The sequence below is a fragment of the Mesoplodon densirostris genome, chromosome 3 (assembly GCF_025265405.1).
Source record: "Mesoplodon densirostris isolate mMesDen1 chromosome 3, mMesDen1 primary haplotype, whole genome shotgun sequence".
Taxonomy (NCBI): Eukaryota; Metazoa; Chordata; class Mammalia; order Artiodactyla; family Ziphiidae; genus Mesoplodon; species Mesoplodon densirostris.
In genome coordinates this window covers 28526028-28542045 of record NC_082663.1, presented here as the reverse complement: position 1 = coordinate 28542045, position 16018 = coordinate 28526028, and the positions used below count along the sequence as shown (strand labels likewise).

Genomic DNA, 16018 nt, shown 5'->3' with positions numbered 1-16018 from the left:
GGATGATCTGTCCATTCGCAAAAGTGGGGTGTCAAATTCCCCTACTATGAATGTGTTACGGTCAATTTCCCCTTTAATAGCTGTTAGCGTTTGCCTTATGTATTCAGGTGCTCCTATGTTGGGTACATAAATGTTTACAATTGTTATATTTTCTTCTTGAATTGATCCCTTGATCGTTATGTAGTGTCCTTTTTTGTCTCTTGTAATAGTCTTTATTTTAAAGTCTATTGTGTCTGATATGAGAATTGCTACTCCAGCTTTCTTTTGATTTCCATTTGCATGGAATATCTTTTTCCATCCCCTCACTTTCAGTATATATGTGTCCCTAGGTCTGAAGTGGGTCTCCTGTAGACAGTATATATATATATGGGTCATGTTTTTGTATCCATTCAGCTAGTCTGTGTCTTTTGGTGGGAGCATTTAATCCATTTACATTTAGGTAATTATCGATATGTGTGTTCCTATTACCATTTTCTTAATTGTTTTGCATTTGTTATTGTAGGTCTTTTCCTTCTCTTGTGTTTCCTGCCTAGAGAAGTTCCTTTAGCATTTGTTGTAAAGCTGGTTTGCTGAATTCTCTTAGCTTTTGCTTATCTGTAAAGGTTTCAATTTCTCTGTCAAATCTGAATGTGATCCTTGCTGGGTAGAGTAATCTTGGTTGTACATTTTTCCCTTTCATCACTTTAAATATGTCTTGCCACTCCCTTCTGGCTTGCAGAGTTTCTGCTAAAAGTTCAGCTGTTAACCTTATGGGGATTCCCTTTTATGTTATTTGTTTTTTTTCCCTTGCTAATTTTAATATTTTTTCTTTGTATTTAATTTTTGATAGTTTGATTAATATGTGTCTTGGCATGTTTCTCCTTGGATTTATGCTGTATGGACTCTCTGTGCTTCCTGAACTTGATTGACTATTTTCTTTCCCATATTAGGGAAGTTTTCAACTATGATCTCTTCAGATATTTTCTCAGTCCTTTTCTTTTCCTCTTCTTCTTCTGGGACCCCTGTAATTCAAATGTTTTTCCATTTAATATTGTCCCAGAGGCCTCAAAGACTGTCCTCAATTCTTTTTATTCTTTATTCTTTTTTTTTTTTTTTTTTTTTTTTGGTACACGTGCCTCTCACTGTTGTGGCCTCTCCCATTGTGGAGCACAGGTTCTGGACGCGCAGGCTCAGCAGCCATGGCTCACAGGCCCAGCTGCTCTGTGGCATGTGGGATCTTCCTGGACCGGGGCACAAATCCGTGTCCCCTGCATCGGCAGGTGGACTCTCAACCACTGCGCCACTAGGGAAGACCATCATTCTTTTTTCTTTATTCTGCTCTGTAGTAGTTATTTCTACTTTTTTATCTTCCAGGTCATTTATCTGTTCTTCTGCCTCAGTTATTCTGCTCTTGATTCCTTCTAGAGAATTTTTAATTTCATTTATTGTGTTTTTCATCACTGTTTGTTTGCTCTTTAGTTTTTCTGGGTCCTTGTTAAACATTTCTTGTATTTTCTCCATTCTATTTCCAAGATTTTGGATCATCTTTACCATCATTATTCTGAATTCTTTTTCAGGTAGTTTGCCTATTTCTTCTTCATTTGTTTGGTCTGGTGGATTTTTACCTTGCTCCTTCATCTGCTGTGTGTTTCTCTGTCTTCTCATTTTGCCTAACTTACTGTGTTTGGTGTCTCCTTTTCATAGGCTGCATGTTCGTACTTCCCATTGTTTTTGGTGTCTGCCCCCAGTGGCAAGTGTTGGTTCAGTGGGTTGTGTAGGCTTCCCAGTGGAGGGGACTAGTGCCTGTGTTCTGGTGGATGAGGCTGGATCTTGTCTTCCTTGTGGGCAGGACTGCATCTGGTGGTGTGTTTTAGGGTGTCTGTGACCATATTATGATTTTAGGCAGCCTCTCTGCTAATTGGTGGGGTTGTGTTCCTATCTTGCTAGTTGTTTGTCATAGGGTGTCCAGCACTGTAGCTTCCTTGTTGTTGAGTGGAGCTAGGTCTTAGCACTGAGATGGAGATCTCTGGGAGAGCTTTCACTGTTTGATACTATGTGGAGCTCGGAGGTCTCTGGTGGACCAGTTTCCTGAACTTGGCTCTCCCACCTCAAAGGCAATGGCCTGACACTCAGCCAGAGCACCAAGACCCTGTTAGCTATGCGGCAGATGAGTGGTTTATTACCAAGGATTTTGAAGCACAGGCACCAAGAGCCAGATGAAGAGATTCATAGCGTTAGGTCGAGGACAAAGAAATTTCAGTCCTCTTGGGGTTTGGAGCCCAGCACAGTGGCACGTGGAGGCATTCTGCTTCACCAACTTTGAAGCTCTCTGAAACCCCTCCTTTTGTATTTTAATAGTGGCTTCACTACACAGTCATGGTTGATTAAATTCTTAGGCATTGGTGATTAATTCCTGGAGATAATTCTTAGAAAGTAAATGGTCTTAACTGATCTCTCACTGCTAGTATCTAATAAGATTTACCAAATATTTACAGGTGCATGGTGACACTCTCATTGCTATGTGGAGAAAGCAACTCAGAATCCTCTATAAATAATATTTTGAATTTGATTGTCACATATTTAAAATGTTATTGATTTCCACTTAATGCCCTTTTCAAGTAAATATTTCTAGATAAGCAGCTAACTTAGTTCTGGGCCAATATATTGATTGGCATCCTTAATTAACTAGAATTTCTTTGGGGACTGTGTTCAATGTGTAAGAGAAAGGGGCCAAAGGCAAAGCCAGATTAAAAGCCAATATCGTTTGTCTTTTTTGAATTCCAGGGAAATTTCAATGTCTTACAGATTCAGCCTTAAGCTCTTCTACTTTCTGCATGTGCAGTGTTACATCATGATCACTGCTCTTAATAGGATGACCTCATTCTAACCCCCTCCACAAGAGGTATTATAATATCCTATGTCAAAGAAAGATTCTGTTATTCCAGCAGTTGGTTTATAGAGTTAATTAATGACTGTGTCACTCAAGATTGATGGTTTGATTTTTTTTTTTTTTTTTACTACAAAGGAGACATTATCAGTCAGGGTGCCCTGCACACCCAAACGGAATATCTTGACTACTTTCAAAGGTGTGGGTCGGACTTAGGGAAACCAAGAAATATGATACATTACCTCTGTTCATTAATAGTAGAGGATTGGGGGAACAAGGCTACCGTCCTAGGCCTGAAGAAGTAAAAGAAGGAACAGTTATCCTAAGAGACAGTGCCTCCACTCCCCGAATCCAACTGGAAGCCACAGCAATCTATATCATCAGCTTCCCAGGGTTCCGAGAAGCTGCAGAAGGGATCTGGAGTGGAAACAGAAAAAGTGTAACACAGGAGAGGATGAAATGAAAAGTCAGTAAAATCAGTAGTGGTTAGTATCCTAGCAAGCCAAGCTGGGTGGTGGCTCTGGGTCTTGTCTTGAGAAAGGAAGAAAGCTAGCATTTATTAAGTACTGTTCCACTTACTACTGCTATATAACATATCAACCTAAATTTAGTATAGTAAAACAACCATCATTTTACTATGCTCCTGGTCAGAAATTTAGACAGGGTGCAATGGGGATGGTGTGTCTTAGCTTCACAGTGTTTGGCACCTCACCTAGGAAGACTTAGATGGCTAAGAATGACTCAGATGCCTGGGAGCTGGAGTCATCTGTAGGCTTCTGTGCTCAGATGACTGGCACCTGGACTGGATGGCTCAATGGGGACTGTCAACTGGAGCACCTACACCTGGCCTCTCCAAGGATGTAGGCTTCTTACCCCATGGCAGTGGAGGCTCCTGAGAGTGACAGATCCAAAAGAATCGGATAGAAGCTGCATGGTCTTTTATAACCTAGCCTCTGAACTCACACAACTTCATTTCTGCATTCAGTCCCAGGCCAGGGTAACTAGACTCCGTGTCATGATGGAGTGATATCATGGTCATGTTGTAGAAGAATATGCCAGATGAGAGATTATTGTTTCATCCATCTTTGGAAAATACAACTTGTCACATTCACATTTACTAAGGCAATATGAACTAATAATTTTGAAACTTTCTGACAGTAGTTGCAACAAACTATTTTCCAAGTTCATGGTAAAATTACATTAACCAGAATCCTCTTATTAGCCAATGTTTTCAATGATTAAACTTTATCTTCCCTTCATAGATTATAGATTTTTAAATGTGGAAGACATTACCAGAAATCAACTACCTCAGCATCCTGCCCTTAAACAGTCTGAATGTCATTATTCTCATTTTCCTGCAGTTAGCCAAGTGATGGGTAGAAGGAAAAGTAGACACTAGAACCCAGGACCCTTGGGTTTTATTTATTTAAACAGAATTTGATAAGGAATGAAATTATAGATTAAATTTTACAAAATGAACACAAAAGCATCAAAGTAGAGGCAGAAGCACCTGGCCAGGTATTGTGTTCCTATAACATGGGAGAAATCAATCTTCTGGGCTGGAACCCCTCATTGGAGGGTTTGGGCTTAGCTTTGTATCTGTCAAGTGAGAACTCAAGAGCTAGAAGAATAGAAGATTAGTGGTCGCCACAACCGTTAATTCCAACAGAAAAACGCTGACACGTTGTTATTAATTTTCCTCCATGCACTTGGCAGTATCTGCCTGGCCCGTCCATCTGTTCATCTGGCTGCTGGTCCAGCAGATTGACCCATGAAATGTTATTAACTTCCTGGCAGAGACTTTTTCTAACGTTCTGTGCCTTCCTACTACTTCTGGAGTCAAGCCCCGAGCATGCTTATCTTTGCTATCCATGCGCAGAAACAAGGATTTTGGGGGATGTTTCCAACCTCTGAGAGTCACCTGACAGTTGCCTTTTATTTTTGAAATCAAGAATTTGCCAAACTACCCAAAGTTTTAATGAAACTTCTAAGAGCTAAGCTTTTTCTCTTTTTTCTTCTATGATGGCAGATACATGTCAGCTTTTCTGGCTTCAACCATTTTGGTCTCCACTCCACTCATATTGTCTAAGACTTCTCTGTAGGTGTTTGTGTCTTTCCAGACAATGACTCACTCATTGTGCCATGAAAGTTTCTTTTGTAATGTTGCTTCCAGCTGTTCGTAGTGCTTTATTCACATGACAAAAGAAAAAGAACACGTAGTCTATCAGTTGAGACCTGAGTGGTTGAAAGGTTACCTATCTCTTTACAAGAATAAAATGGCATTAATTTAACAGTAAAATATTGTTGATTCATTTTAAAGGCTTCATTTACTGTTCTGCAACTCCCTCTGACATTTTTAAATGGCGAGATGCAATGTCTGGCACCTGAGTCTGCAGCCAGCCTGGGAGACTGGAGGAGTCTGCGTGAGGGAGTGTGAGGCAGTAGGTGGTAGGGGAGCCGCCCCAGTTAGGGTCCTGCCAGCCTTGTGGTTGTGGGGAAGCCCCTCCAAGTCATGGGTGCTAAAGTGAAGAGGTGACTAGCTTATGGGTGCACTCATGGCCTTTCCAATTCTGGGCTTCACCAGTGAGCCCACTCAAGACCTGGATGCCCTGAGAGCTCAGGGTGCCCCGCTCCATGCAGACTGATGGCTCCATCCCCAGAGCCTCTGTCTTCAGTCTTCTCACCCAGCCTTTCACATTTCACATGGAAAGAAGCATTAGCCCTCTCGGGAGAGCTGATGACTCTCTTTCCCACTGCCATTTATCTCTTAGTCCGTGAGGTTCTGGCCACTCCTCTGTGTTCTCTTGCTAATGATGTCCTAGCTGCTAGCAAAGCCAATGGTCCTTTCTTTTCCCTTCTCAACCTATGTGACTTCATTGTGCCTCCATTTCCTCATCTGACTTCACTGAGTTGTTGTGAGGTTTCAGTCATTATATATCATGGTGGATAATAGGTACTACATTATACACACACACACATGTATGTATATATATTTGTCTGGGACATATATAGGTAGTCACACACACACATACACATACAAAATTTTGAATAGTGCCCTGGGCAAGGCAAGCACCACATGTGTTAACTATTGTTATATATCCAAAGTCAAATCCAGCCCACACATGTGCGTTGTTTGCCTGTGGACCTGGCCATTCCCGTGTGCTTCTCTTACTTACCAACCCGATTTCAGAAAGCAGCAGTATTATCAATCTCTGCTATCAAAACCCTCTACTTTAAAGAACTTAACCTCTCAAACTTCACAACATTATTCTGAATTTTATTCCTGTCTTTCAGAGTTTATAAACTCCAACTAATATAAAGCTCCCAACTCCTCCATTCCTTCATTAAAATAGTAATGTATGATTGTGTTATAACAACTGGTGATGATATCTGCTTTCACTATATAAATCTCACCTTGTTTTATTTCTGGGTTTTTTTTTGGCATATGTGTGTTAGTCTTGCCTCCACAGCTAGATTATAATCTTTATATTAGACTATATATTAATCTGCCTATATTATCTGTGGTCCTTTCTAAGCAAGATCTTTTCCACCCCTTGCCTTCTGTAGCATGAGTAGAGAGAATAAGAGGTCCCCATTCCTCATCCCTATGTTAAAACCAAATACTTTATGGACAACCTTCCCATCAGCTATAGGCATGACCAGGGGCCTCACCTGACACTGAGAATGTAGGCTCGGAATTTAATATATGTGAACTGCTCTGCCCGACCCCCAGGTATACGCCGCCAGACTGCCCATTGCGTGAAGAAGGGTCGCGGGATGGTGAAAGCTACGTTCTGTGACCCAGAAACACAACCCAGTGGGAGACAGAAGAAGTGCCATGAAAAAGATTGTCCACCCAGGTAAGCATCGGTAACAGCTGGAGATCTATGTGTCTGCCTGCAGTGGTGGCTGGTTTAACAGTAATCCAGGGCTCGGTGTTGCAAGAGGGCTGTGTGGCTTTGTTATTAGAATAAATACAGGAAAGCTGTCACAGGTTTCTGTGGCTATGCTGTTGGAACCTGTGACAAGCTGTGAAGGGGACATTTTCTCCCCAGAGAGCAGTATTTCCTACAAAGCTTGTGTGATCTGTGTTTAATTATTTGGTAAGACTTAAGTCCCAAAGCGCTGTTGAAGAGAATGGTATGTAAATCATCCAAAAATTCTTTAGCTAATTGGGCTTGGCTTTTCCAAGAGCACTTACCAACCAGTGCAACAGAAGCTTCTAGATAACATGCTGACACATTCAGATGGCTGCCTGGAAGAGTGGACTTACAGACCAGGCTTTCTCCACCTCAGCACTGCTGCATTTGGGGCTGGATAATTCTTTGCTGTAGGGGGCTGTCCTGTGCATCGCAGAATGTTTAGCGACATCCCTGGCCTGTGTATATTTAGATGTTTGTAGCATTCCATCTTCCCCACCCAGGTTGTGACAACCATAAATGTCTCCAAACATTTTTTGCTAAATGTCTCCTGGGGGCACAATCACCCTTGGTTGAGAACCACTGTTATACACGTATTCACTTGCTCCTAATAGTATTGTTTCAAAATTCTAGAAGGTAGCTGGGATGTTATTATGAGGGGCTTTTGTTAGAAAGAGAGAGAAAGAGGGGTGGGGAAGAGGAAGAAAGAGAGAAGGAGAGAGAGAGAAAGAAAAGAGAGAGGAAAGGAAAGAAAGAATTAATTCTGGGGAGTGTCTTCATTCTCTCTTGTCCTTAAACAGAGATATAGTTCGGTTGCAGATTCCATCAGGCATTCATTCCAGTCCCAAGAAGACATATTAAGAAGAGTTTAGGGCTCCCCTGGTGGCGCAGTTGTTGAGAGTCTGCCTGCCGATGCAGGGGACGCAGGTTCGTGCCCCGGTCCAGGAAGATCCCACGTGCCGCAGAGCGGCTGGGCCTGTGAGCCATGGCTGCTGAGCCTGCGCATCCGGAGCCTGTGCTCCGCAACGGGAGAGGCCACAGCAGTGAGAGGCCCGCATACCGCAAAAAATAAAAAAAAAATTAAAAAAAAAGAATAGTTTAGTTTAACAGGAGGGAGCCAGTTGGCATAATCAATCTACCAAGTGACAGGCTGAATTCTAAAGAAGAGCTGGAAGAATGGGATAAATGCCAGAGAACTAGGTCAAAAAGAAGACTCTAGACAAGTCGGTTAAGGCAAACAGTGTCAGTCTCTTATAGGCTTGAACAGCGAGGTCCCAGAGGCCAGGGAGTTCTCATCTCAGAGTCAGGTTGATTCTCTCTCCAGTTCTGTTGTTTCTTCCAGGTACAGAGGGGGCTGTGAGATCCAGAGCTGGACCCCAGCTCCACTGAGGCAGGACAGAGGTGCTGCTGTCCCCTCACCTCGCTGCTGCTCTTCCCTGTAACTCTCTTGCTGGGAAGAGCTAGAGACTTGAGCACAGGATTTGGCCCCTCTAGGTTTTGTATGTAATCGCAGTTTCTATAAATCCTTCTTAGGGAAGAACGAGCCGGGAAAGAGGAGCGTTTCTTTTTCTTTCTTTTTTTTTTTTTTTTTTTTTTTTTTTTGCGGTACTTGGGCCTCTCACTGTTGTGGCCTCTCCCATTGCAGAGCACAGGCTCCAGACGCGCAGGCTCAGTGGCCATGGCTCACGGGCCCAGCCGCTCCGCGGCATGTGGGATCCTCCCGGACCGGGGCATGGACCCATGTCCCCTGCATCGGCAGGTGGACCCTCAACCACTGCACCACCAGGGAAGCCCAAGAGGAACGTTTCTTATCGCTAGCCTTATCTAATCAATAGCCTACCACGCCACAGAGCTTATGGGCTTCCAGCATACTTATTCTCGCTCAGAGTTAATGACTGTCATCAGTCACTTCCTTTTGCCCTCACTAGCTGACTACCACTGCATACATGCCTGGGCTTCTCACCTCACTTTTCAAAGCCACACTCCCTGGTGAGTGGCTACCTTTTTATAACCACAGCTGTTTATTTCTTGAAGCTAATTTTATCCCTGGGGTTCAGGTTCTCATTTTTATTATTTTACTTAGTCTGCCTGGCCTTAATATTACCAGCAACTATTTGTTAAGCATTCATTATTTTCCATGACAGATACAACAGTGATAATAACCATATAACAGTTACCCTTTACTGAGCACTGTGATATTGTGATATAATAAGAGATATGGGGCTTCCCTGGTGGCGCAGTGGTTGAGAGTCCGCCTGCTGATGCAGGGGATGCGGGTTCGTGCCCTGGTCCGGGAAGATCCCACATGCCGCGGAGCAGCTGGGCCCGTGAGCCATGGCCACTGAGCCTGCACGTCCGGAGCCTGTGCTCCACAACGGGAGAGGCCATAACAGTGAGAGGCCAGTGTACCACACACAAAAAAAATAATAATAAGAGATATGTGTCTGGGTACCTGGTTCCAGGCAGAACTCCTAATACTCAAGGCTAACTAGCTCTAAGCCTGCAGCAGGTTGACATACAGCAGACTCCTCAAAGAGGCATGCACCTCACCCCTTACTCAATCTGTGTCTGAGGAAAAGCAAGCACTCTGCTAGGTGTGGTGGGCACCAGAAGATTTTGATGCGGGCACTTACCTGCTGGGGCCAAGGTATAGCTGGGGATATTAGTCGTGTCCATAAAAGCAACACAGTCAAAGAAGATTGTGGATTGAAGATTGTAGCAGCTCTCTATTTTAGAAGAGACATCAATCGGTATCACATTTTCTTATTCACCTGTAGCTAAAATCTTGGCTTCACTATTTTCGGAATTCAGTTGCCATAGGGTGGTTATCTTTACGTACCTCTGCACTCTAATTGCAGAACTTTCTAGTTGAAGGTGACTCTATAATAAGATACAACCAGTGCTAGGGACTTCCCTGGTGGTGCAGTGGTTAAGAAGCTGCCTGCCAATGCAGGGTACACAGGTTCGAGCCCTGGTCCAGGAAGATCCCGCATGCCACAGAGCAACTAAGCCCCTGTGCCACAACTACTGAAGCCCACAGGCCTAGAGCCCATGCTCTGCAACAAGAGAAGCCACCACAATGAGAAGCCCATGCACTGCAACGAAGAGTAGCCCCTGTTCGCTGCAACTGGAGAAAGCCCACGCACAACAATGAAGACCCAATGCAGCCAAAAATAAATAAATAAATAAATTTATTTTTAAATAAAAAAGATACAACCAGCGCTAGAAGGAGACAGATACTGGGGCAAGAGTCCAGAGTCTGGCAGACAGGAGATGAGCTGAGGCTGAAGCCTGGTAGATACAGAGGAGGAGCCTTGATAGAGGAATTCTTAAGTAATACAGGCTGAGCTCTGGGGACTTGAAGTTGGCCCTGAGTGTAGTCATATGGTGGCTAAAAGCTAGCCCTCAAGATATCCACATCCTGGTCCCTAGAACCTGCAAGTGTTACCTTATTTAGAAAAAGGGCCTTTGCAGGTGTGATTAAGTTAAAGGGTCTTGAAATGAGATTATGCTGGATTACCCACTTGGGCCCTAAATTCCATCACAGTGTCCTTATAGGAGAGTTAGAGAACTTTCTCTCTCTCTCTCTCTCTCTTTCTCTCTCTCTCTCTCTCACACACACACACACACACACACACACACACACATGAGAAACAATATGAAGTTGGAGTAGAAAGATTTGAAGACACTGGCCTAAAGATTGGAGTGATGGGCCACAAGCCAGGGAGTGCTGGTGGCCAACAGAGATTGAAAAGAGACAAGGAATGGATCTTCCCTAGAGCCTTCGAAGGGAGTACAACCCTGCCAAAACCTTGACTTCATCCCAGTAATGCTGACTTGGGTGTCTGGCCTCTGGAACTATAAGAAACTAGATCTCTGTTGTTTTCAGCCACCAGGTTTGTGGTGATTTGTTACAGCAGCCCTAGGAAACTAACACAGGCAGCATACTAATTAATGTAAGCATAATGTAAAAGCAGGGGGAGAGCAGGGACAATCTTTCCACCAAGTCATAGAAGCACCAAAGCTTGGAAAACCATGTGATTAGGGTTTCCTCAGAGCATGTGGCAAAGGATTTTCTGAAGTAACACAAATATGTCACTTCCTAAGGAAGCTGACAGCCAGGAAGGCCATGTGAGATACACGCACACCAGCAAGACGGACCTGTTGCTGCCAGGGCTGGGACGAGCAGGCAGGCATCTGGATGCCTTCCTAATGCCTTCCCTCCTCATCGCTGTCTATGGTCCCTGTCCTCCCTGGGGCTTTGTGGTTACCTCCATCTCTTTATCTCTCAGTTCTAAGAGCGGCATTGTTAGAACAAGGTAAACAATACTTTGGGTTTTTGTTTTCCTGGAAGGCTTCCTAAGCTAAGTGCATGGATGCAGTTTGTTGATTCAGAGCAAAATTTTGGAATGGACCAATTACACGACCCCCTCCCACAAAATCAGTAATGAAGCCCCGGCGGTTAGAATGGAAGTGCTGATGGCCGCAAATACCTGGAACCAGGTTACCAGGCAGTCACTGTGCTGTCCCAATCAGCACAAATGTGACATCCGGTGCCCAGGTTTTCTTGGTGAGCTGGTGATCATTTCTGCAGCTGCTGCTTCTGCCATTCTACACCACTGTACTTCAAGGGAGGAAAACAATCCATCCTATTTCCAGTTTCTGCTGTTGTGTTGGAAACATAATTTCCTCCGATTCCCTCTAAACAATTTGAAGATTATACTTACGGAAGAAGAGCAAAGCATATGCAATTTGACAAGTCTTTTAAAATCCTTATTATTTGGTAGCATTTTTTGTTCTGATTTCTCTCTGTCTGGTATCTATTTCCCAAGTTCCGAATTTCTTGAGTTTCTGTACATGATTAATGCATGGGCTCCAGCTTGTGATACTTCAAGATCAAAAATTAGCAGATCAAGCCTGAATTTACCCAGTTCAGACCTCAGGCTAAAGGCACAGCCTTCAGAGAGGGATATTAATGATCCCAATAGTGGTGTTGGTTTTTTTAAATTTTATAATTAATTTTTATTGTTATTATTTTATTTTTGGCTGTGTTGGGTCTTCATTGCTGTGCGTGGGCTACTCTTTGTTGCGGTGCGTGGGCTTCTCATTGCAGTGGCTTCCCTTGTTGCGGAGCACGGGCTCTAGGCACACAGTCTTCAGTAGTCATGGCACGTGGGCTCAGTAGTTGTGGCTCGCAGGCTTCAGAGCACAGGCTTAGTAGTTGTGGCACACGGGCTTAGTTGCTCCACAGCATGTGGGATCTTCCTGGACCAGGGATTGAAACCATGTCCCCTGCATTGGCAGGTGGATTCTCAACCACTGGACCACCAGGGAAGTCCCCCAGTAGTGGGTTTTTTAAACTGGAAAGTAAAATGTATGCCCTTGACTTTTTTTTTTTAATACTGAAGGTGATACACACACAACACACACACAAAATTACATGCATACATACATACATTTATGTTTAAAATTTATGGTACCTGTACTTGACCCCAGCTAGCAAATTTTATTGAAATTTCATTTTTAATATTTATTTGTCCTAGTATTGTATATGTGTTCTTTTCCCTGAATCTGTACTTGTTTATTTAATGCATCTGGACTAAATCTTTATCAAAATAACAACTGGCAAATTCACCTATGGTGCTTCTCTTACGCAGTTCATTTCTGTTGAAGTAGATAAGGCTCTCTAACTTGGTTAGAGATATTTGACTCCTGAAAATGTTAAGTAAATACAGCACATAACAGGTACAATTTCTGAAAATGCATTCTGAAGTAGCATATGATAAGCTAAATAGAATGCCATGAAATATTCCAACATAATGGTTAATTTACAGAAGTCCTTCTTACTTATGATGGCATTTCAGCTTCCCAAAAGATTCATCATAAAGTCAGGGGGTAGAAGGTGGTTAGTATTCCCAGGTGGTAGAGAGGTAACTAACAATTTTTAAGAACCCACTATTTTTACTTTTTTCTTTTGCTTTATTTATTTACTCTTTTATTGATGAATCTACATTGACATATCATAATTACCCAAAGTCTATAGTTTACCATAGGGTTCTCACTCTTGGTGTTGTACATTCTATGGGTTTTGACAAATATATAATGACATGTACCCATCATTATGTTATCATACGGGGTATTTTCACTACCTAAAAATCCTCTGTGCTTTGGCTATTCATCTCTACTTCCCTCTTTTGACAACCGCTGATCTTTTTACTGTCTCTATAGTTTTGCCTTTTCCAGAATGCCATATAGTGGGAATCATACAGTATATAACCTTTCAAATTGTCTTCTTTCACTGAGTAATATGCATTTAAGGTTTTGCCGTGTCCTTTTTTTTTTTTTTTTTTCATGGTACACGGGTCTCTGACCTCTGTGGCCTCTCCCGTTGCGGAGCACAGGCTCCGGATGCGCAGGCTCAGTGGCCATGGCTCATGGGCCTAGCCACTCCACGGCATGTGGGATCCTCCCAGACCGGGGCACGAACCCGCGTCCCCCACATCGACAGGCGGACTCTCAACCACCGTGCCAACAGGGAAGCCCTCACCGTGTCTTTTGATGGCTTGATAGCTCATTGCTTTTTAGTGTGAATAATATTCCATTGTCTGGATGGAATATCCATTCACTTTCTGAAGGACATCTTGGTTGCTTCCAAGCTTTGGCAGTTATGAGTAAAGCTACTGTAAACATCCATATGCAGGTTTCTGTGTGAAAAAAAAGTTTTCAGCTCCTTTGGGTAAATACCAAGGAGCGTGATTTCTGGATTGAGAACCCATTTTGTTTCAAGCCCTTTCCATATTACCAAACAATTTATTCATGTTAGCAATCCTGATTGGTAGATACTTTTATCTCATTGTACAGATGAGGACACTAAAGTCTTCACAAAAATTTTCCCAAGTCACTTAACAATAAGTGGTAGAGTCTAGATTTGAACGTTGATTGGTCTACTGAGAATTCTATGCTGGTGTTAGTACACCATGTTGCTGCCCAGGATCTCAGGATGAACAGCTTTTGGTAAAATCATATTCCCCAAATTTACAATATTTCTCACACATTAAAACACAATGAAAATGTTATAAACAAGCAGAAAGTTCTAACTTCAAAGCTAAATCATGCCTGCAAACTCACAAGGGGATTAAAGAAAGGAAATTAAGTTAACTTGCTTTTTTAAAAAATAAATAATAAATGTCGATAGCTGTGTTAATATTATTTGTTTTTGAAAGCTTAGTCCAGTAGTTTCCTTGGATGCGAATTTCAAGTTGCAATATCTTCCTCTATCACCTAATTTTCATGCTATCTGAAAAGTTCATACCCATCATTCAGAGCTGTCATTTCCCCTTCCTAAAATGATTTCATATGCAAGATTTAATCTTTTATTTATGGTTTATTGTCCTTCAGTAATAATTTGTCTCTACATCCAATTTGGACATTCTGTGTTCTTTCCCAATTGGGTACTTAAGACAGATTTTAAAGATTTAATAAAAGCTTCTGGTAATCTAAACATAAGAAATATGTGTTGGGAACTTCCCTGGTGGTGCAGTGGTTAAGAATCCGCCTGCCAATGCGGGGGACATGGGTTCAATCCTTGGTCCAGGAAGATCCCACATGCCACGGAGCAACTAAGCCCATGAGCCACAACTACTGAGCCCATGTGCCACAACTACTAAAGCCTGCATGCCCCAGAGCCCACGCGCTGCAACTAGTGGGGTCCACGTGCCGCAACTACCAAGCCCGCATGCTGCAACTACTGAAGCCTGCATGCCTAGAGCCCAGGCTCTGCAACAAGAGAAGCCATGGCAATGGGAAGCCCACACACCTCAGCGAAGAGTAGCCCCCGCTCCCTGCAACTAGAGAAAGCCCACGCACAGCAGCAAAGACCCTACATAGCCAAAAAATTAAAATTAAATATATATATATATGTATATAAAGAAATGTGTGTTACATGGTCAATGGCTTTCAGAATGAAAGTCTTGTGCAGCACACTCCAGGATGGAATATCCTGTCAAGAAAGAAATTCTTTGGAATTGAAAGTGTATCTGACTCCAGAAAGACGTCATTTGAGTCTTTTCTTTATATGGACCTCTCTCTGAACTTTGATTTACAACAAAGTAAAGCTCTGCTAGCCTACAGCTGTGATGGTGCCCAGCATATCCAAATGCTCCATAAACTCCAACTCCATAAACTCTTTCCACCGTGGCAGCTGCATGTAGGTTTCAATGCCAAAAGAACTGCTCATGATTTAAATCCAGGTTTCTCAGCCTCAGCACTAGAGCCACTCTGGGCTGGATAATTCTTTGCCATGGGGGGTGTCCTGTACATCGTAGGATATTTTGCAGCATCCCTGTTCTCTGCCCACTAGATGCCAAGAGCACACCTCTACCCTCATCTGTGACAACCAAAAGTGTCTTCAGATATTCCCAAATGTCCCCTTGGGGAGGTGGCTGTGGGAATCTCCATTGGTTGAGAACCACCAATCTAAATGAAAGGAATGGGGTCACTGAGACTGGGCAAAGTCCATGAGAGGTGGGAGAGCAATGAGCATGGTGTGCATGGGAGACAACAAGAAAGCTAGAGAAAATGAGGTGGAATGAACAGGATACAGTGAGAATGTGGATACACTGTGTATAAAGATCAAGGAAGCAATAGTGCCTATATTGTAATAAAGATTGTTATGTTGGAATGTAGAATGCCAATTGAATTGGATTTTGGGATGTATGTAAATGCTATTAGGGAAAAGATTAGTACAAAGATAGTAATTATAAAAATTGATATTTTTAAGGAAATTACTATTCTGAGCAAGAGTTTAACAAATTCAGATTAGGACTGTCAGTTTTCTGAGTAATGAGGGTTGGAAAGAGTTAATTTTTGTAACTTATTGGTTTATTGGTAGTCAGAGCTTCCTGAGCAAGCACTGGTATGGGTGTGGGTAGAAGATACAGATCTTTGTACTTGATTTCCAAACTATAGTAAACTTTTCCAGGGCAACTACAGGGTCTTTGAGGGTCTCGACACACACACACACACACACACACACACTTCTGTATTACACATAATTCATACTAAAACCGCAGTGTCCATTTTTTTGGGTAGGAAAATTTTAAGATAAACAATCAAATCCATTGATTTGGTATCATGACACCAGTGATTTCTAATCCTGACTTCATATGAAAGTCATCGAAGAACCCTTAAAAAACACTGATACCTTGGTCTTATGCCCAAGAGATTCTGGCCA

General features: G+C 42.7%; 1 protein-coding gene across 4 annotated transcripts in view; it reads left to right on the top strand.

The window, feature by feature from the left end:
* ADAMTS12 (ADAM metallopeptidase with thrombospondin type 1 motif 12) overlaps positions 1 to 16018 on the top strand; it is a 418668-nt gene that overhangs the window by 312859 nt on the left and 89791 nt on the right. For all 4 annotated transcript variants that reach the window (XM_060092771.1, XM_060092772.1, XM_060092769.1 and 1 more), the window contains exon 17: positions 6600 to 6726. In XM_060092771.1, coding sequence (XP_059948754.1) covers positions 6600 to 6726 — 127 coding nt within the window. The remainder of the gene's footprint in view (positions 1 to 6599; positions 6727 to 16018) is intronic.